Raw genomic sequence first — 21,526 nt, forward strand, 5'->3', positions numbered from 1 at the left:
TACTTTTAAAAAAAAAATACTAATTCAACTAGTGAAAATTTATGGATTTTAATATACAGTACTTGTTCAAGTTCAGAGAAGCAGTACTAAAATATATATTTAAGGGTATTTTTATGTATAACTTCTACAAACTCATAATGCATATGATTTGGATATAACACCTCTCCAATCCAGTTCTATGAATCTGAGTCTTCTATAATACACACACTTATTAATGATGCCTACTTGTCTTCCTCGTGATGAAGAGTAAGCAAAATCTGATATGTAGTGGGGGGGGGGGGGGACGTGTTTATCAGACGCTGGATTTGAACCGGGTTCTTGATCGATCGCGTCAAAAGATATTGCCATGCGCTTTACGAGCTACGCCACTCACGCTGCTGTTGGTTGCGCTCTTTAGTTATGTCGTCTCTGTCGACCAGTGATGGGCGAGAATCATTCAACTAGCTTATTCCAACAAGGTGCGCTATTTGCACTTAGCCTAAATAGACACTCCAAAATCTGCATTTCCCCCCCGCCCTCCCAGGGGCCCCTGGGCCTGTGCCCATAATGCCCATTAGTTAATCCGACCCTGGATAGAGTGTCATTGTGTATTTTCATTTAAATTGCCTGAGGAAAGATATTACCTATATATAAACATAATAGCAGCAATGCACATGTGCTAAACAACTTGTTGGGTTGTTTGTAATCTATTATGATTATTTGTTATTATCAATGCATTGCTGGCCATGTGTTGTTGATGTAAGATTGTATTCCGTTTGATCAGCATATTTATAATTATTATAACGAGCGCACAAGATGGCTTTTACCACGCACACACATAGTGACTAGTGAGCCATCAGAGACTTCACAGCAGCAGGGGAGACTTGTGCAGTCACTGAATTCAGCATTGGGGTCCTCAACCCTCCGCCACATTCTGTCTTTATAATATGCACTGTGTTTGTCATAAAGTCATCTGTGCTCAATGCTCAGGTGTTGTATCAAAATCTGACTCTGCCTCGCATGTATGCGCATCACACAGCGCCTGCAGTTAAAGTTTCAAACTTACAGTGGTTTATTACAAACCTTTCATCGACCGTTTTCCCACAATTGACAGCAAGAATGAACATAGAATCAATGTATAAATATTTATATTTATCGGCTATAGTATATTGATTATCGACCTGCAAATCAATATTGGCCGAAAAATCCATATCAATGAATCCCTAGTTTAAATAACCCAGAGTGAACTTAGCAAAGAGTGAACTTAGCAAAGACCACTTCATTTAGTTTATAAAATCTGACTTCAAACGAACAAGCCAAATTTAGCTAAGAGAAGCGCAAACTGGAAAATAAATACCCCTCGACACTTCACATAATAAGATTAGCCTTTAAGCATTAAGGATTTGCCAGTGTTTGGGGCAGAGAATTAGCGGATGCAAGAGGAGCCAACTTAAAATGATGCAATGACAATTTCGGAGGAAGCGTGTCAAACAAAGAGCTTTAAAAGGTCAGTTGGACGAAATCATGCATCCAAAATGAGGATAAAACACACAGATAGAAGTAAGATAAAATGACTAAATCAAACTCGAGTTAGACAGAAGCTCTTTCACAGATGGGCCTTAAACAGCAGATGCTTCAAGATTAAAGCCCGTGTATTTCAGGGAGTCTTGAGTGGTCTGGTAACTTGCAGCCCATGCTGAGCTAAGAAGTTAAACAGCACACTTTAGTTTGGGCTTTCTATAAATAACCATTCGAACTGGAAGGCTAATCTTATCTTGATTGCAGAGGTCAATATAATCAAGCAGGGAAATGTTTGGCAACAACATAAAGTGTCTGTGAATGTCAGTCTGTAGTTACATTTCTATTCAAAGCTGCAAAGTTTACTTTTTGGAAATTAAGAATGATCACTGCTACAAATCACTGATAATAAAAATCTATTCAATTCAAGTCTATTTGTATAGTGCTTTTTACAATAATTACTGTTTCAAAGCAGCTTTACAAATGGTGCACATTATTGCATTACAATCAAATTTGGAAAAGTTAAAAGTGCAGTAGGCGATAGTCTTCAGAATCGTTTTTTGTTGGGCTGGTTGAAAGTCTCTTCCAAGGGCGTAGATTTGATTTGATATTGGTGGTATTTTGATACCTAATTTGACACCGCCCATACCACCCCCATCCCCCCCACCCAATTGTAAAATTTCAATGTAACTTCACAATTAAAATGTAAAGTTAAAGGAATGTCTTACAAAAAGGTAGTTTAATAAGGACTTCCATTTACTGAGGGCTTATTTGTGAATAATCACTCATCACCGCCAAGTATAATATGGCATTTATGGACTTAAAGCTAAAAGATGACTTTACGTGTCCATGTTGTTTTCCTTCTTTGAGCATGCAAACAGAACAGCACGTGTTCTATTTCACACTTAAAAAATACTTAAATAAATCAAATAAATTTAGTAATAAAACAACATTAAATCAAGCGTGTCTTATGGTGCAAAAGTAAATTTACATGATTTTACTTTGACAAGGAATAAATGCTGACTTCTGGAAAGGGGGAGGCATTTGACACAATAAGGCCCAATCCCAATTCTACCCCTTAGCCCTTCCCCTTGTCCCAATTCTCTGTAGCTTGAAGGCGTAGGGCTAAGGGGAAGGGGTGAATAGCCCTTCGAATGAAGATTTTTCAGGACCACACTCGAAACCAAAGGGTAAGACAATTTCCCAAAATACACCACCCACAACAGCAGGATCGCAGCACCCAGAAGGAAATACTGTCATTATTACTAATTTTCACAACAAACAAGAACATGTTTTAATATATTCATACCCACATTCGTGTTTTACTGTCACGCTTTAAAAAAAAGCTAAAATAAAAACCGCTAAATTTCGTGATCTACAATCCATAATCATAACTCCTGTATAGCAGTCCCACAACATTCTGACACTCGAATACCCTGTCAGCAATGTCTAGTGACTGGGAATCACCTTTTTACAGTGTCTGCTATAATGTTAATGTTGTTTTCGTGTGATTACACTGATGAATATGGCCACTGTGTAAATGCGCAGTATAGTTATGATCTTACTGCCACTGTAGATCAATATGATAACATGAAATATGCCTTCAGTAATTTCCTGAAGATAAATACCAAAAAATAACACAACTGGATTAATCGCAGCAGTCGCGATCGTCTGATCTCATATGAAGCAAGAGATCGCGATGACATATGATGACGTGTGCAGGTGCTCTAGTGGTGTCCCAATTCTTAGGGGTACATTTTAAAGCCCTTCCCCTTCACCCTTGGTTTTAAGGGCCAAGAGGAAGGGGAAGGGGTAGGGGTACAAAAATAGAATTGGGATTGGGCCTAACCATTTTATCTCGACTTTTGTTTTTTCACAATCGCCATGGAGGCCAAAATGTAAACAAATTTTGTTTTAATTGCACATCCATAGTTACTATTATTGTGGACTTGTAGCAAACTTGTGCCTGACACTTTTCTTTGAAATGTAGCTGCTTATGTCCATGTCTCACCTAAATCTTGCATTATTATATTTATGTATGTATGTATATATATATATATATATATATATATATATATATATATATATATATATATATATATATATATATATATATATATATATATATATATATATATATATATATATATATATATATATATATGTCTATATATATATATATATATATATATATATATATATATATATATATATATATATATATATATATATATATATATATATATATATATATATATATATATATATATATATATATATATATATATGCACCTGCTGTATGAATGGACACATTATGATTTTATTAATTATAATTATAGTTTTGTTTTTTATTATTGTGTTTTTGCATCACAAGAAGCTCTTCAGTTCTGCAGCTGATTGTGACAGAACACTTTTGCCTGTTCAAAATAAATTGAAAAAGCAAGTACTGAAAATTTGTTATTATTCCAGTTTATCATACCTATACCGGACCATAAAACTGAGGTACTTACCGAATTGTGTATAGAAATATATTTGTACCCCAAGCAAATACCGACTTAAAGTTTTTGATCAAATGTAAATAAAATCTGAGGAATATTATTTTGCACAATGATGCATCTTGTACATAATCTTATCATCTTTTAGGAGAAGCCAGCGTCATCTTCGGTCAAAAAAAAACCTTGCTTTTTGAATAAAAAAAGCTTTAAGTCAGACTTTGCTAGGAGTGTGAATAATTTCAGACTTTACTGTAAATACAAAAGCACCAAAACACACATCTACAGTCATTCACCTGCACTGCATTGATATCTAGCATCTTCAGGTGTCAGACAAACTGTTAGTTCACACTCTTAAAGTGTCAGTGTAGAAGAAAACTTACGGAGACGCAGCCGGATACCAAGCCAACTTCTGGGAGGAGATTTGTGAAGAACTGGATGCATTATCCACTTGTTGGGAACCATGTTTGTCTTTACTCTGCGTCCACTGCGTTGAGGTAGAAGTCCACACTAAAGCAGCTGGCGGAGGAGTCACCAGCGGTCAGATACAACTCCTGACATGAGGACTGTGTGGAGAATCAACATGTTCACTGACAGGGTCATAGATAAACATCATCCAAAACTGATAAAGTGTCTAACTGTTAATATTAGAAAAACTTTTGTCAGTGAAAACAAAGCATCAATATGCATGAACAGTTTGAAAACATACCATTATGTTTAAGTAGCTTCTGCTCATCAAAGCTACACTTATTTGATCATAAACACATACAAAATGTATAAAATTAGCAGCAATATTGAGCAAAAATATTGATCAATTTAATGTATCTGTGACAAAAAAATAAGTCTTTTTAAAAGAATAGATTTTTAAATAGAACTTTTAAATTTTAATACATCAAAGTTCCCATAAAATATGAAGCAGCACAACCATTTTCAAAACTGTTATTTATCATAATTATTCATTCATTCATTTTCTTTTCAGCTTAGTCCCTTTATTATTCTGGGGTTGCCACAGCGGAATGAACCACCAACTTATCCAGCATATGTTTTACGCAGCGGATGCCCTTCCAGCTGCAACCCATCACTGGGAAACATCCATACACACCCATTCACACACATACACTACGGACAACTTAGCTTACCCAATTCACCTGTACCACATGTCTTTGAACTGTGAGGGAAACCGGAGCACCTGGAGGAAACCCACGCAAACACAGGGAAAACATGCAAACTCCAAACAGAAACGCCAACCTTCTTGCCAGCAACCTTCTTGCTGTGAGGCGAACGTGCTATCCACTGCGCCACCGTGCAGCCCTTATCATAATTGCATAATCATAAAAGTTCACAGAGTAGCAAATCATCATAATAAAATAAAGAATGGAGTAAAAATGCAGAAAATCAGTAGAAAACTGTTATTTTACTTGTTAAAATGTTTCATGTCATTACTTTTTTGTTTTGGCTGACTGAATAAAGGCGTCACAGTGGCTCAGTGGTGAGCAATGTCGGCTCAAAGCAAGAAGTTTGCTGGATCAGTTGGCATTTCTGTATGGAGTTTGCATGTTCTTCCCATGTTTGCGTGGATTTCCTCCGGGTGCTCCAGTTTCCCCCACAATCCAAAGACATGCGCTATAGGTGAATTGGGTAAGCTAAATTGTCCGTAGTGTATGTGTGTGAATTAAAGTGTAAGGGTGTTTCCCAGTGACGGGTTGCAGCTGGAAGGGCATCCGCTGCGTAAAAGCTTATGCTAGATAAGTTGGTGGTTCATTCCGCTGTGGTGACCCTTGATTAATAAAGGGATTAAGCTAAAAAGAAAATAAATGAATGAAAATAAAATAAACAGCAATATTGAGCAATGTTGATCAATTTAATGTATCCGTGATCAAAGTCCATTTAAAATAGAATAGCTTTTATTTAAATAGCACTTTTGAATTTTAATATCAAAGTTTCCATAAAAATATGAACCAGCACAACCATTTTCAAAACTGTTATTTATCATAATTCAATAATCTTACGTTTATAGAGTAGTAAATCATCATATCAAAATAAAGAATGGAGTAAAAATGCAAAAGATATGTAGGAAAACTGTTATTTTTACAAGTTTTTTTAACCATTAGAACTGATTGAACAAATGTAGCCTTGGTTTTTCAAATTAAAAATGTATGTATATATATATATATATATATATATATATATATATATATATATATATATATATATATATATATATAAACCTTGACTGTACTGCAAGCATACATACCGTATGCAATGCTAACATTAACAAACATGACCAATATTAAAAGCATTAAATGCTCAAAAAAATTTTTGTAAAAAAAAATGTTCTAAATCTTTTAGGTTTAATTATGTTTTATTTTTTCATGCATGTGGTCAAAAAGTGTAATACATAAATGTTTCATAAGGATTTCGTTGTTTTCATTCATTTTTAAATTAAATTAAATACTCAAGTTTTAAATATGCAGTGTGTGCATTTTAGTATATAATACACTGTAAAAAAATCCTGGTTGCCTTCATTTTTTAAGCTGAATCAAATTAATCTTATGAGTCCTTTGAACTTATATGATGTTAAACTGACTTACAGTTTGCGCAACTTAATATTATAAGTTAAACATCATTAAATTAGTTTAATAAGTTACAATTAACTAAAAACACATGCTGTCATGATTAATATACTTTGCAGAAAGCTGATTAAAGTGAAATAAATCAACTCAAGTTGTTTTTAAACATCCCTAGTCAGTGATGCACATAATATATCCACTGCATATTAAACACAGACCCAGATTGCTCATCTCAAAACAGGCCTGATTTGCCTAATATCTCCTTTGATCTCTCAGTATTCTGTTGCATTGTAAATTCAGTGTCGCTAAGAGCGCGTGCACGCTGTTTACGCACATCCATCGATTAACACACGGACAACAACATAACCAGAGCACTAACTAGATAGCTTTCATTTGCTTCAGTAGTTTTGCTAATATAAATGAAAATTCTCTCTAACCTGTTGCATTGTAAAGCGTCATCGTCCACCCACAGAACCAAAATAAGCTCGTCCATTCAGCAGCAGCAGGACTTTAAATTCACTCCAATATCGCTTTCATCCCCTCAGAAAGGTGCTGGATTTACTGCACCACCGCGGTCTGCTTTAAATCCATGTTTGGCGGGTCAGGAGTGGCGATTTTCAGCGTCAAAGTTTCTCGCTGCTTTGTCTGGGCTGCTCCCTCTACTCTGTTTCAGCCATGGAAAAGCGTTTTCCATTCATTCAAGTCACCTTTAGTCAAGAGATTCCGCTGCAGTGACTAATTCAGCCGCTAGAGGGGTCAGAGAAAGACTTTTATTTTTTTAATTGTGAAATATATACAAACATATACATCTCACAACAGTTTTGAAAAATAAAATAAAAAATAGATAAAGTACTGCGGTATGTTACATTTATGTTATCTTTTTCATCTAGGCTATTATTGCTTTTGTTTGTAATAATAACATTAATATATATATATATATATATATATATATATATATATATATATATATATATATATATATATATATATATATATATATATATATATATATATATATATATATATATATTAAGTTAACTTTTAGTTGATCATTTAGCCTCAGGAGTGGCTTATTTGAAAGGCAAAGGCCTCTAGATTATGCTTATTTTACCAAAATATTCATGCCTTGATTTTTTAATTGTTTAATTAGGACTGTAAGGTCTGACTTTGCTCAGACAAAAGTCTTGTCACTTAACAGAAATGACTCAATTAACTTATTAATAAAGTAATCTGGAATGGCAAGGAAAGCGTTCTTGCAGGACTCCCAGAGTTCATCAAGATTCTTTGGATTCATCTTCAGTGTTTCTCAATTCCAAGAACTAAGAACGGACTTGTGTTCTTGTGAAGACTGGTCTTGCCAGGAAGAACTAATTTAGAAGACTGCGAGAACAGAGAACAGTTCTTCCCTAGTTCTTCCTGCAGGTCACATGACCTTCACGCGTTTTTAATGGAAAATTATTTAAACATTACAGCATTCATACAGCGATTTATTATTTTCCCCTTTCAAAATATATACTATGCATCAAGACTTTACAAATATACGTTGCACAATATAAATAAAACAGATTTTAATACGAATTTCGACAAATAAACACCCTTATTTTTTCCTTTATTAGGATTTTCATGCTGAAGTTTATATTCACCATTTCATTTAGGGAAACTCCTGAGGTGAATAAGTTATATCTCTAAACTTGAATAAAAAATGCTGCGCTTCCCACCTCTGGTCACAATGACTTCTGGGACTTCTCAAGCGAGTTCGGTGCTCAAATCTGCATCCATGCGTCCTCGATATCAAGAACACATCCGGGAACTTTTACGTGTCCTCTGTGAACTTTGGCAGTTGATGATAATGTTCCACGAGAACACGAGGATGTAAGATCGCTGAAGAATGCATATTGAGAAACAGCCAGTGCCGCCTCCAGTTTACCCCAGACATGCTCAATAATGTTCATGTGTGGTGACTGGGCTGGCCAATCCTGGAGAACCCTGATCTTCTTTGCTTTCAGGAGCTTTGATGTGGAGGCCGAAGTATGAGAAGGAGCGCTATCCTGCTGAAGACTTTGCCCTCTCCTGTGGTTTGTAATGTACTGGGCAGCACAAATGTCTTGATACCTCAGGCTGTTGATGTTGCCATCCACTCTGCAGATCTCTCACACGCCCCCATACTGAATGCAACCCCAAACCATGATTTTTCCCTACACCAAACTTGACTGATTTCTGTGAGAATCTTGGGTCCATGCGGGTTCCAATAGGTCTTCTGCAGTATTTGTGATGATTGGGATGCAGTTCAACATATTATTCACCGGATTAAATCTACCTTCTGCCACTTTTCCAAATGATCAACTAGAAGTCAAGCTATTATTTGTTGCTTTAACAACAATATTGAATTGTTAGCCAGAACATATCCCAGTAAGTAATTGTTTCCATATTGTAGACAACAAACACATATACACTTATTTCTGATTTCACAGGAGAGCTGTTTAAGCTGACAAGCAATACATAGGAAAACAAAATCTAGTACAACTTTTTAACTCTTTTTTTTTTAACTAACATTTTTAATTTTCCAGAAAATGTAAAAGTAATGCGTAACTTTACTAATTACTTAAAAAAGTAATCTGATTACATAACTTAAGTTACTTGTAATGCATTACCCCAACACTGCATTTCAGTGCATTTACACTCACCAGTGGTTTAGGAATTCATCTGCAGGGCCCAGTTTTTAAAACTTATTATTGAAAAAATTATCTGAAAAAAAAATTAAATCCCATTTTTTGCTATCCAGGATTAACTGATGTTTTTTACTTTTATGACCGTTTTTTATAGGAACATTGGGTTGGATCACTGTGATCCTAATACCAAATTTCAGGATTACCAAAACCTGTTTACCAAAGCCTTAAATGATATGGAACCAACCATATCTCATTATTAGATGTGACATACTTCATATTCAAATATGAAGGAATTTACTGTATATAGAGTATCATTTTGGATCAAATAGAACCCAATCTGAGTTCAAAGTTTTGAATAACCCAAAGGGCAGGTTTAATCTAAATCAAATGTAAAATTGGATTACATGGTCTGGTCTTAATTCAAAATCCCTCTGTTACTTTTGAAAAACCCATTTCCAAGATTTGATCCATTCTGTGATCCAAAATTACTTTTGAAAAACTGGGCCCAGTTGTGCATTTCTGTACTGATTGATGAATCAGATTGTATTTCTCAATTTTTGTACATTTGAATCTGCTTTTGTGCAATGGAGAAAATGTTAATTTGCCAGCCAAAACATTTCAAATAAGTATATGCTTCCACATCGTACACAACAAACACATCTGCACTTATTCCTGATTTCACAGAAGAGAAGTCAGACAATATAGAGGAAAACAAAATAACACCTCACCAGCAGTAATTTAGTAATTCTTCTGCAGGCTGGATCTTGATACTTAAATATGTGGCTCCACCTGCTGGTCATCACGTGAGTCTTCTTATGACTGCAAAAGTTACGAAAGTGAAGGTCAGATACTTTTGAAACAGTTTTCAGATTTAAACGTAGAAATTATGAAAAGATTGTTCATTAACATTTTAGGGCAGCCTGGGAATCTAGTTCCCAGCCAGGTTGTTTACTCGGATTAGATTCATTTTAATAGGATAGTTCACCATTTAAGGGATATTTCATTTACACACCATACTCTCCATCAAATGGTCCTGAAAACAAAACAAAACAAAACAAAACAAAAAATCTGAAAATCAAAAGATCTGAAAATTGTTTGAAAACTGTAACCATTTACATCCATAGTAGGAAAAATAAATAGGCTACTATGGACGTCAATTGTTACAGGTTACCAAAATATCTTCTTTTGTGTACAAGGAAAAAAAATATCTTTAAAAAAAAGCTCAAGCAGGTTTGTGACAAGTTAAATTGAATGATGACAGAATTATGCTCAGTTTTGATTGAACTATCCATTTATTTATATCATGTTGTTTATTACTCTTTCTTTTCTTTCTTTTTTTCTCCTGTATATTTTTTCATTGACAATGTAATTCATATTCTGTATGCAAACAAATATTGAAAACATGTCAACTTTTTTTTTTTTTTTTTTTTTTTTTTTTGCAAATTAAAAAAAAAATCCCTGTAATGGAATTAAATGTTGAGTTGTTTCTAATAATTATAATAAACTTTCACGAAACTTTGAGTAAAAAGAAACTATTTTCACTTAATTGATTGCACTGCTCGGTTTTACAGCGTATGGAGATGTGTGTGTTTTGATTGGACTGTTCTTTTAGCGATAAAGGGAAACTGAAAGCTGTAGTTTGTAAAGGCCAATCAGCTTGTTTTATAGGCTACATTGAGGAAGTGTACAGTACTACACTGATCTTAATCTGTCAGGTTCAGGGTCCAACTTACTTCCAAAAACTTAAGTGTTGAACTAAAGGAGGAACAGATTTGCTTTCACGATGAAGACACTGCATCTTTTACTTATTTTGGGGTCTGTCATTAGCGTTGTGTCTACAGACGATGAGTCTATGGTTCTGGCTGGTGGGCTCATTCTAACAACGTCTGTGCTTCTGGTTTCAATAGTCATGCATTTTAATACTCAGCCGGAACCTTTACGGACTTTTAATCCTGCAGGTATGACCATTGACCACTTTATGTTTGAGTTTGCAAGAGATAAAACTGAAAATAAGGTGATCATTTACTATGATAGGGTTGGAAAACAAACTAAAATCGAATCTGTTATGTGCTGAAAATTCCTGTTTTGACCGCTGGTATTTATTAACGACCAAAGTTGGTTTGACGTTACGTTCGATAGTCGCAAATTTAGGAACCGCTTCTAAAGACACGACATTGATATACCCTGTTCTAACTTAGCAATGGGGTATATGCACACGGACTTTTAATTTTATACAGCCAGACGGCTTCCGGTGAACTGTCTTTTGCCACGTTTAAGATCTGTTTTCTTTTAATTAAGTGATCTTCACTGCCTAACAGATATTTGATATAAAGTGGGTCTCAGACCAGGCAAGAAGCACTACATTAAAATTTGCCTCCCATCTCTTTTAAATATAAAAATGTATTTTACCTCAGTATTATAATTGGATTTTCTGCGCTAACTGCTGGTTCTGACAGTACGTGTGTTTACACAGTCTATCATCTCGTTTTATGCTTGAACGACTAAATAAATGCTTAAGTTTATTTAACTGGATGTATTTTAAATTACATTACAACATTGATGCTGTAAAAAAAACTTATAAACTTTAAATAGTCACATTAAGCGTTCAGTGGAAGTTTACCGTTGGCTAAAAACAATAGCTGTGCATATAGCCCATTGAGAAGAGTAAGTTAGTCACAAACCGAACTATTAACGAATGACAGAGGTGCAGGAAGGATGGAGTGCCGTCTGGTGGGTCTTAAATTGCATGCTAGCAATAAAGAAATGAATTTAAAAAAAAAGCCAATTTACATAATATACATGTGGAGGTGTAGCACATGACATAAATAATTTCTCTAACTGGCATTTGCATGTTCTGTGGATTAAACATGTTCATTCATCTCAATTATTATTTATAATTTTATGTATATTTATTACAGTAAGCAGTAAAACTAAAGTAAAAATGCTTACCAAGTGACCCCAAACACTAAATATGATGATTTAAAGCTCAGTACCTTTATAGGAGAACAACTTGCAATTGCAAAACCCACTCTAAAGTGTTCATGTAGTTCTCAGAAAGGATGCACATGCTTAATTGATTTGTGCAAATAGTTACTCCCTTGAAAATGAGATGTTACATCTCAAGGGGTTTATCCTGAACAATACAATTTGTTGGGAGCTCACTATAATGTCAGCCCTAATCATTTAGATCTAATTAACCAAATATTAATAAATAATCCTATTTTAATTACTTGTTACTTTTGAGTATGCTACTTTTATATTGTATTATGGTATCACGTCATGTGATGTCTTGAAAATTAACATACTGTAATTTGTTTTGAGTTGAAAGTGTGGCTCCAAACTTTTTTAACACCACAATAAGATAAGCATTACCACATTGTAAAATGTAATTTGTTGTGACCTTAGATTCGGCAAAAGCAGCCATGTAAATGATCATTGCAAACTACACAAAAATAAAATGTATTTTTTTTAATATTCCAGGTTTGAAGTCAGATTTAGGACAAGCCCTCTTTGGGCAGCACATTGTCTCTGATGTTGTACTAAAAGCTGTGTCCTCGTTTATGGCTGACAGCAAACCAAACAAACCTCTGGTCCTCTCTTTCCACGGGACTGCAGGAACTGGAAAAAATCATGTCTCTAAAATCATTGCAAGAAACCTTTACACTACAGGAGAAAACAGCAAGCATGTTCACACATTTATATATGACAATCAAGATTCAAATGCGTACAGTGTAAGTAAATTGTATTTAACTTTTTAAGATAGCTAAGAACTGGTTTAAATGTTGATGGTGTTTGTCAATTTCTTTATCGGTGCAGGTAAAAGAATTAAGAATTGTATCTTTAGCATATTTTACATAGGCATGTGTCAATGGAGGTAATGTTCCAAATGCAGCTTTATTGTAAAAATGGTCAAAAATAAATGCCGGGGTTAATCAGGTATGGCTGATGCAAAACTGTCATTTAGATACAATGTCGAGATCCTGAAGTCTAGATGTCTCAAAACTAATGTGACTCATTGGGGAGTTTTACAAGCATTTCAAGAAGTGGCTAAAGTGGCGAATCTGCATTTGATTGAAAGCATCATGAACAAGCCACACAATGGTATATACACTCACCGGCCTCTTTATTAGATACTCCTGTTCATCAGCCAATCATATGGCAGCAACTCAATGCATTTAGGCATGTACAGTAGACATGGTCAAGATGAGCTGCTGCAGTTCAAACCGATTATCAGAATGGGGAAGAAAGGTGAATTAAGTGACTTTGAACATGGCATGGTTGTTGGTGCCAGACGGGCTGGTGTAAGTATTTTAGAAACTACTGATGTACTGGGATTTTCACGCGCAACCATCTTTAGGGTTTACAGAGAATGGAAAAAGGGAAAATATCCAGTGAGCGGCAGTTCTGTGGGCGCAAATGCCTTGTTGATGCCAGAGGTCAGAGAAGAATGGCCAGACTGGTTGAGTAAATACACCGGTACTAGTAAGGTGTACCTAAAAAAGTGGCCGGTGATTATACATGTAGCCCTAGTGGACCTTTCCAAATCCCCCAACTTCACTTCTTGTCTAGCTACTGTCCTGATTTATGATCCGGTAAGGTCCACAGGTCGGGATTCGAACTCAGGATGCCCGAAGTGTCTGATTGGTGCTATATGTCGCCAATAGGCTATCAGTGCAGACAACTTGTCTTTTATTATGTTCATTTTGCATGACCAAAATAACATATTTATACACAAACAGTTCAGATATCAGACTGATGTTATAACAGATTACAAGAACAGAGCAGTAATAAGACACATTTTTAATGACAATAATTACCCTGAATGGGAACTTAAAGTAACTGCTTTCCAGTCAGGAACACTCCCCACTTCCCTAAATCACTTGATAACAACAACTACGCATGGGCCGGTACAAGATGCTGATGGCATGATAACCTTGGATAAAAATATCATGGTTTCACGGTATTGTGGTCACTGCTCTAAAATAAGTTTTTTAAATGTCTAGGTAAAAAACGAAAACCTTATCCCCCTTTGAAAACAATATATTCTATTTTTGAAACATTTATTATAATTTGGAGCAGTAAACATGTCAGGTTAAATAATTCAAATGAATTATTGACTTCTGCTGTCTTCATTAAACAAAACACTGATTTCTTTACAATTTACAACAGCATCTTTGGATATCTTTTCTGCTGGAGATACTGTTCTAAAAAACAAACAAAAAATGTAAATAAAAAAACTTACACATACCTTAGGAACGGTATTACAGAAAACGTTGGCGTTTTTAAAACCTTGACTTTTCCAAACCGCGGTATACCTTGACAACAGTTATCGTCCCATGCCTAACGACAACATGGGTTTAACTGTTTCTTTGTTGAAGCTGTTACAGAGCAATACTTGAAAATGACCACTAGATGTCTCTGTAGAGATGGATGTTAAAACATTTTGAAGCCTTGACTAGTTTTCTTGGACTGCTTCAGTGCTTTATGGTTAATTCAAGAGTAATCCAAATGTCAGGTGACAAGTGGGGGGCAGGCAGTAAATATCCAGAACATCTAAAGTATTCTGAAATCAAAAACAGGCAAGGCATAAAACTAAGAATAAAGGGGGTCGCACACCAGATGCGCCACGCAGTGCCATGCATTTTAGAATTCTAAACATAGATTTCTATCAGGGTATGCAGCTGTCAGCGGCGCCCAGCTACAACTCAGGACACTGTTCATATTTCTGCCGTGCCATCTGAATAGTTTTATTTTAAATAACATTCGAATGTGCACATCTGGTGTGCAATACTTCCAATTGTCATGTGCACACCGTGTTGCGGTGCTGAGTGGCGCATCTGGTGTGCAACCCTCTTAAGGGAATTAAAGAAACCGCTAACAAATGTTCACAACACTTAACAAGACTTCAAAATGATAGTGTCTTTTGGGCTAAAGCTGCGGTCACACTGCACTTTTCACCCCATAGACTTCCATTCATACGCACGTGAATGCGTCAGATCGGAAACGCAAGCTCGTGCGACAAGTTTAGCAGTTAGCTGTGTTGCAAAGTTCAAGCTTGGTGAACTCTGACCTGCGAAAACGCATCACTTGACTGCGTGAGACCAATCGAGGATCAAGACATGACCTCTCTGGACAGAAATTTAAAATATGGACCAATCGCTCGCTTTTTAAATGCCTAATCATCTTGTTTAATCCCTTTTCGCAGCGCCGTACTACAGAATTTCGCAAGCTCAAACTCTAGTGTGACCACAGCTTTATATGTGAGTCAGGAATGTCCTGCAGGTGTTAGTGTAATCAGAGTCTGGATCGGAGTGAATGGGTCACAGCTGTAGTGGGTTGATTGGCGCAATGCATAGTGGGAGGTGTAGTCGGAGTGAATGACAGAGGTGCAGGATGGATGGTGTGCCCTCTGGTGGGTCTTAAATTGCATGCTAGCAATAAAGAAATGAATAAAAAAAGCCAATTTACATAATACACATGTAGGGGTGTAGCACATGACATAAATCATTTCTCTAACTGGCATTTGCATGTTCTGTGTATTCAGGTGTGGCTAAAGCAGTTCATACATACGAATGTAGCAAATTTTCCACGCTCCATGTTCATTTTTGATGAAATGGACAAAATGCAACCACAGGTTATCGATGTGATTAAACCATTCATTGACTACAATGCCCATGTAAATGGAGTGTCATTCCACAAAGCAATCTTCATTTTTCTCAGGTTATACATTATAATTTATATTCATTATAATTCCCCAAACGACCCAATCAATAATTATCTGTGTTTATGTGTAGTAATACAGGTGGGAAAGTGATTGCCGACCTGGCCCTGGATTTCTGGAGAGAAGGCAGAAAACGGGAAGAGATCAAGATGAACAGCAGGGATCTAGAGATTATGATCTCTGAAAGCATCAGCAAGAACGAGAAAAGTATGAATCAAAGGATTTCAGTTATTAAAAGATTTTATAACATGCATGTAGTCATATATGCATATATTAAGAGTTTTTTTTTCTACGGGGCTGATGAATGCTTAAATTGTATGGCTTATAAACATTCTAAGGCATTGCACACTGCACAGCCTTTTTTTGACTTTAGAAAAGAAGAATGCGCAATGGTCTTGATGGTAGAGCCCACAACATTGGGTGCTTTTTCTGTTAAGAGTAGATTTGCAGCACGCAAAATTTAAATTCGAATTGAATCAGCTCCATTGAATTTTTATAAAATAATGCACATCGCTTCGCATCATGGCTGCATCAACCCCTTGGGTGTGCAGTTTTTAATATAATGGGTGGTCCAGAGTAAAGATGCGCGGATCAGCTGAAATGTCACACAAGTCTGCGTCTTCATACCAGGCATGGGACGATAACCGTTTTCAAGGTATACCGCGGTTTGGAAAAGTCAAGGTTTTAAAACCGCCAAATTTTTCTGTTATACAGTTCCTATGGTATGTGTAAGATATTTTATTACATTTTTTTGTTTTTTGTTTTTTTAGGACAACAGTACCTCCAGCAGAAAAGATATCCAAAAATACCGTTTTAAATTGTAAAGATATCTGTGTTTTTCAAACTAATGAAGACAGCAGAAGTCAATAATTCACTTGAATTATTTAGCCTGACATGTTTACTGTCCCAAAATATTTTAAATGTTTCTCAAAATAAAATATATTGTGTTCAAAAGGGAAGAAAGTTTTTGTTTGTTGCCGAGACAATAAAAAAGAATATTTTTTAGAGCAGTAATCACAATACAGTGAAACCTTGATATTTTTATCCAAGTTTATCATACCGTCAGAATCTTATACCGGCCCAAGCACATATAATTTTATATGATATATATATCCGCACCCGATCGTCACTTTAATAATTCTAATTCTTTGCTTTAAGCATGATGATAGGTCAGCGTGGACCGTTCGTTATTAACCAGATACAAAATGGAAGGAGAGTACTGTATATCAAGGCAGCACAGGTCCACACATGCCTCCACACAACTTCCAGTGGTATTTTTTACTGTCCTGACAAATATAAGAACCTAAAGTGATTGTCAGACTTTGACTTGACCGGCGTTCGATTTAGCACACACATGATGTTTCATATTTGATGTACTGTAGGCTACCGGTCTTGTGGCTTTCATATAAAGCACTTAGCCCAGGGGTGGGCAAACTCTGTCCTGGAGGGCCGGTGTCCTGCACAGTTTAGCTCCAACTCTGATCAAACACACCTGCTTATAGATAGTTAGTGATCTTGAAGACACTGATTAGCATGTTCAGGTGTGTTTGAGTAGAGTTGAAGCTAAACTATGCAGGACACCGGCCCTCCAGGACCGAGTTTGCCCACCCCTGACTTAGCCTATTACATACCCAGCACTTGATTCAACCTTGTTAACCTTTGCTAAACGCTCCCACACAGCACTTTTCTTTTCTTCCTTTTCTTTAGTTTTTAATTTACCATTTAAGTTTCACTTGGATTGGTTTCACCTCCATTTCTGCTTAAACAAATGTGTTTAAAAAATACAAACGCAAAAATCATTAACAAATAAACTCATCCACCCGCAACCCACCCGCAATTAATCATAATGTATTTTTTATTACCCGGATTATCCGCAGTGCCCGTGGATATAACCGCCATCTGCGCATCGCTAGTTCAGAGAGTATTTTTAGGACTTGGTTGTGTTTATAAGATGCAAAGCAATGTGTGCTCATGCTTCATTTATAAAAAAAAAAAACAACAATATTTATATATATATATATATATATATATATATATATATATATATATATATATATATATATATATATATATATATATATATATATATCTTTCATTATATACATGCATATATACATTATATACAGCTACTCTGCTAACATGAAAACGACTGTTATATTTTCTAGTTTCTCCGAAAGGCTCGTCCTCAAGAGACTCTGATTGGTCAATTAACATAATGTGCTGTGATTGGCGGATCAGCTCCATGTCACCTGTAAAAGCTTCACGCTCCTACAAGCACACGGTTTTGCGCCATGTAAACACTGTCAGTCAGAGAAGCTGTTAGCTGTATCAATTTGTGCCAGAATCAGACAGCAAATGACACATTTACAATTACATCCTTGTTTACGTCCTCGCTACAACATTCCATTGACGCTTGAAACTGTGCATAGTTGATCAATTTTAACAAATAAGAATACTTACAGGTTGTGGCTTACAATCCACAGCTTCGTCTAATATGTTTGAAGGAGTTTTTAGCTGAATGCAGCACTCTGGGAGAGATTCTGAAAGCTGTCCTTTGTCAAATGCTTGCTATATAATTTTTTGTAATTCTCTGGAACATACTAAAAATTAAACTGTAAGCACTTCACTCTTTGTGTCATGTCCTTTAAAAGCCCAAATACAGAAACAGAAGAAGCTCTGTGGAAATAGCAGTATTTGGATGACATTTTAGCTCTGCTCTGCCTTCGCTGCGCACGGTGTGTGCGCGTGGTGAATGCACATAACCTGAAGCGTTTGTGATCTCACTAGCCCAGATGTATTTTTTGTAGTCCCCAAACTTCGTTCGCTGTAGGCTTTGCTAAGCTAACTCTGTAAAAGCCAATGTCTCCCTTTGCATTGAACTTTGAGCATCTTACATTCAGAGATGTTGTTTATGTTTACAGAGCTACATTACACATCAACTAAAGATTAAAATATCCTATCATAATGGACCACCCCTTTAACGGCCTGTCATCAATTATTTGTTTTATTTTTTACATCGGTTGCTTCTTTTAATTGCATTTCAATCATCCCTTCCTTGTATTATATGGCTTAAATTTGTTCCCCTCAAATCTATTAATTGTTGTGTATCTCTTCCCAGGTGGATTTTGGCACTCCAGTCTCATAGAGCATCATCTGATTGATCACTTTATTCCTTTCCTACCTCTGGAGCTGAGGCATGTGCGCCAGTGTGTCTTGACTGAGATGGAGCATCTGAACAAAACCCAAGATGCTCATCTGGCAGATAAAGTGGCCAGAGACATGCCTTTCTTCCCCAAAATACACAGAGTCTTTGCTGAGAAAGGCTGCAAGTCCGTCAGGCAGAAGTTGGCGCTATATGTTGATGAATAGAAGTACCACTTAGTGCCATTTGAATGTATTTGAATAAGGGCTGTCAATAGATTGTTTTTCTAAATTGAGACTAATAAATTATTCTCACAAAACTGTATTTTCTGCATGCCTTTCATTGTAAATTTAGGTGCATTTCCAAAAAAGCACACTGCAAAATGATTGTATATAACATAAGGATTCGTTCTGTTTCCGTCGTCAAATCTAACAGCTACCAACTTTACAGCAATCTTCATTAAATGGGCCATGAACTGAGAAACCAAAATTCTCTTCATCTTTTGACATGTATAAGCTCATGGTATTATAAAAACATCCTGTAAGTTTTAGAATACAAAACTTTGTCTTTACTTTAAAAACAGCCTATAATGAAGGGAGTCTGCCAAAACAGCAAGCTTTGAAAGGCTCTACTCTATGACATACTAGTATAAGCTCCGCCTCCACAGAACATCGAAAGTTGTTTCTACTTTACTGCCAGTTTACAGTTTGGTGTGTTCAAAAACGGTTATATCGCCCTCCAAACCACACTTTAAAGTGAAAACAATCATCATGAACACACTGAAGTGTCGTTCCAAACTAAAGTGTTCAAAAGTTGGAAATGAAGGATTTTGAAGGGTACAACCAATGCTTGGAGTCACAAATTATGCTTTTAAAGGCTTGTCTCTATGCCCCGCTTCAAAGGGATTACTTTTTAAGTAAAGTAATGTGCTATATTACATTTACAGCACCTTTTCATCTGGACTATTCTCGCTGTTGTCAAAAAAGCTCAACAGAGGCTGTACTTTCTTCGTCAGATGAGGAAGTTTAACCTCCCAAAGGAGCTGCTGAAACAGTTCTACACCTCCATCATTGAATCAGTCATCTGCACATCAATAACTGTCTGGTTTAGCTCAGCTACTAAATACGACCTCCAAAGACTACGTCGAATAGTTCGGACTGCTGAGCGAATCATTGGTACAACCCTTCCTACTCCCCAAGAACTGTACTTATCCAGAGCGAGCAGAAGGGCTGCCAAAATCACTCTGGACCTCTCACACCCAGCACACTGCCTCTTTGAACTTTTACCTTCTGGTCGACGCTACAGAGCACTGCGCACCAGAACAGCCTGACACAGAAACAGTTTCTTCCCTCAGGCAATCCATCTCATGAACACTTGATGATAATAATTGCGAAACCAACATCACTACTTGCTATACACTTTTATACACAAATACACTTATTTAATAACACACTTTAAATGCCAATTTGCACATAACAGCTGCACATATAACGTTGTATATAGTAATAAACACGTACAAACACTTGTCAATCTGTATATTTGCACTCACTACTTACTTCTATTTTTTAAAATATATTTATTATCTGTTTTTTGTCCTGTCTCTGTAATCCTGTTGCACTGTAGAAGCTCTGTCCCGAAAACAAATTCCTCGTATGTGTGAACATACCTGGCAATAAAGCTCTTTCTGATTCTGATTCTGTTTTGTGATAATATAAAAACAAACATTAGGCGCTTTTACACTAAATGTGAAAAACATGTGGAAGGAAATGTAAATTCATGTCTGTGAGCTCAGAAAAATTCTGCAATTCTGTAGTGAATGAATAATGGGGCGCATGAAAAGAAACTTCAACTTTCAACAAAACAAGAAAATATTCAGTTTGCATTTCTCAGTTTTTGTTCATTTGAAGCGATTCTGAATCTGTTTTTGTGCAATGGAGAAAACGTTGAATTGCCAGCCAAAACATTTTAAGTATGTATATGTTTACACGACACACAACAAACACATCTGCTCTTATTCCAGATTCCCACAGGAAAACAAAATAACTGGCACAACCTTTTAACCCTTTTTTCAAATGAATGTTTTTGTTTTTCCTGAAAATGGAAAATTAATGCGTAACTTTACTAGTTACTTTAAAAAGTAATCTGATTACATAACTTAAGCTACTTGTAATGCATTCTCCCAACACTGCATTTCAGTACATTTACACTTACCAGTGGTGGTTTAGTAATTCCTCTGCAGGCTATGTCTGAATAATTGAATATGTGGCTTCACCTGCTGGTCATCACATGAATCATTTGATGACCGCTAAATCTAGCAAGTGAATTTAGGTCTAATAATTAAATACTTTAAAAGTTTTCAGGTTTAAATGTCGAAATGATGAAAAGATCGTTCATTAACATTTTTAGAGCAGCCTGGAAATCTAGCTCCCAGCCAG

The 21,526-nt window shown here is 35.9% G+C and overlaps 2 protein-coding genes across 2 annotated transcripts in view; one reads left to right on the forward strand and one right to left on the reverse strand.

Annotated features, from left to right (window-relative positions):
* Nucleotides 1–4,465, reverse strand: part of plekhg5b (pleckstrin homology domain containing, family G (with RhoGef domain) member 5b) — a 140,619-nt gene extending 136,154 nt beyond the window's left edge. Inside the window, exon 1 of the mRNA XM_056450043.1 lies at nucleotides 4,373–4,465. Coding sequence (XP_056306018.1) covers nucleotides 4,373–4,454 — 82 coding nt within the window. The 5' untranslated portion in view covers nucleotides 4,455–4,465. The remainder of the gene's footprint in view (nucleotides 1–4,372) is intronic.
* Nucleotides 4,466–10,909: 6,444 nt separating this feature from the next.
* Nucleotides 10,910–19,410, forward strand: tor1l3 (torsin family 1 like 3). The gene is made up of 5 exons (XM_056450047.1): nucleotides 10,910–11,186; nucleotides 12,709–12,959; nucleotides 15,773–15,948; nucleotides 16,023–16,156; nucleotides 19,068–19,410. The coding sequence occupies exons 1-5, from the start codon at nucleotides 11,012–11,014 to the stop codon at nucleotides 19,316–19,318; spliced, it is 987 nt and encodes a 328-aa protein (XP_056306022.1). The 5' UTR covers nucleotides 10,910–11,011; the 3' UTR covers nucleotides 19,319–19,410.
* The last annotated feature ends 2,116 nt before the right edge of the window (nucleotides 19,411–21,526 follow it).

This window comes from Danio aesculapii, chromosome 23 (genome assembly GCF_903798145.1).
Source record: "Danio aesculapii chromosome 23, fDanAes4.1, whole genome shotgun sequence".
Taxonomy (NCBI): Eukaryota; Metazoa; Chordata; class Actinopteri; order Cypriniformes; family Danionidae; genus Danio; species Danio aesculapii.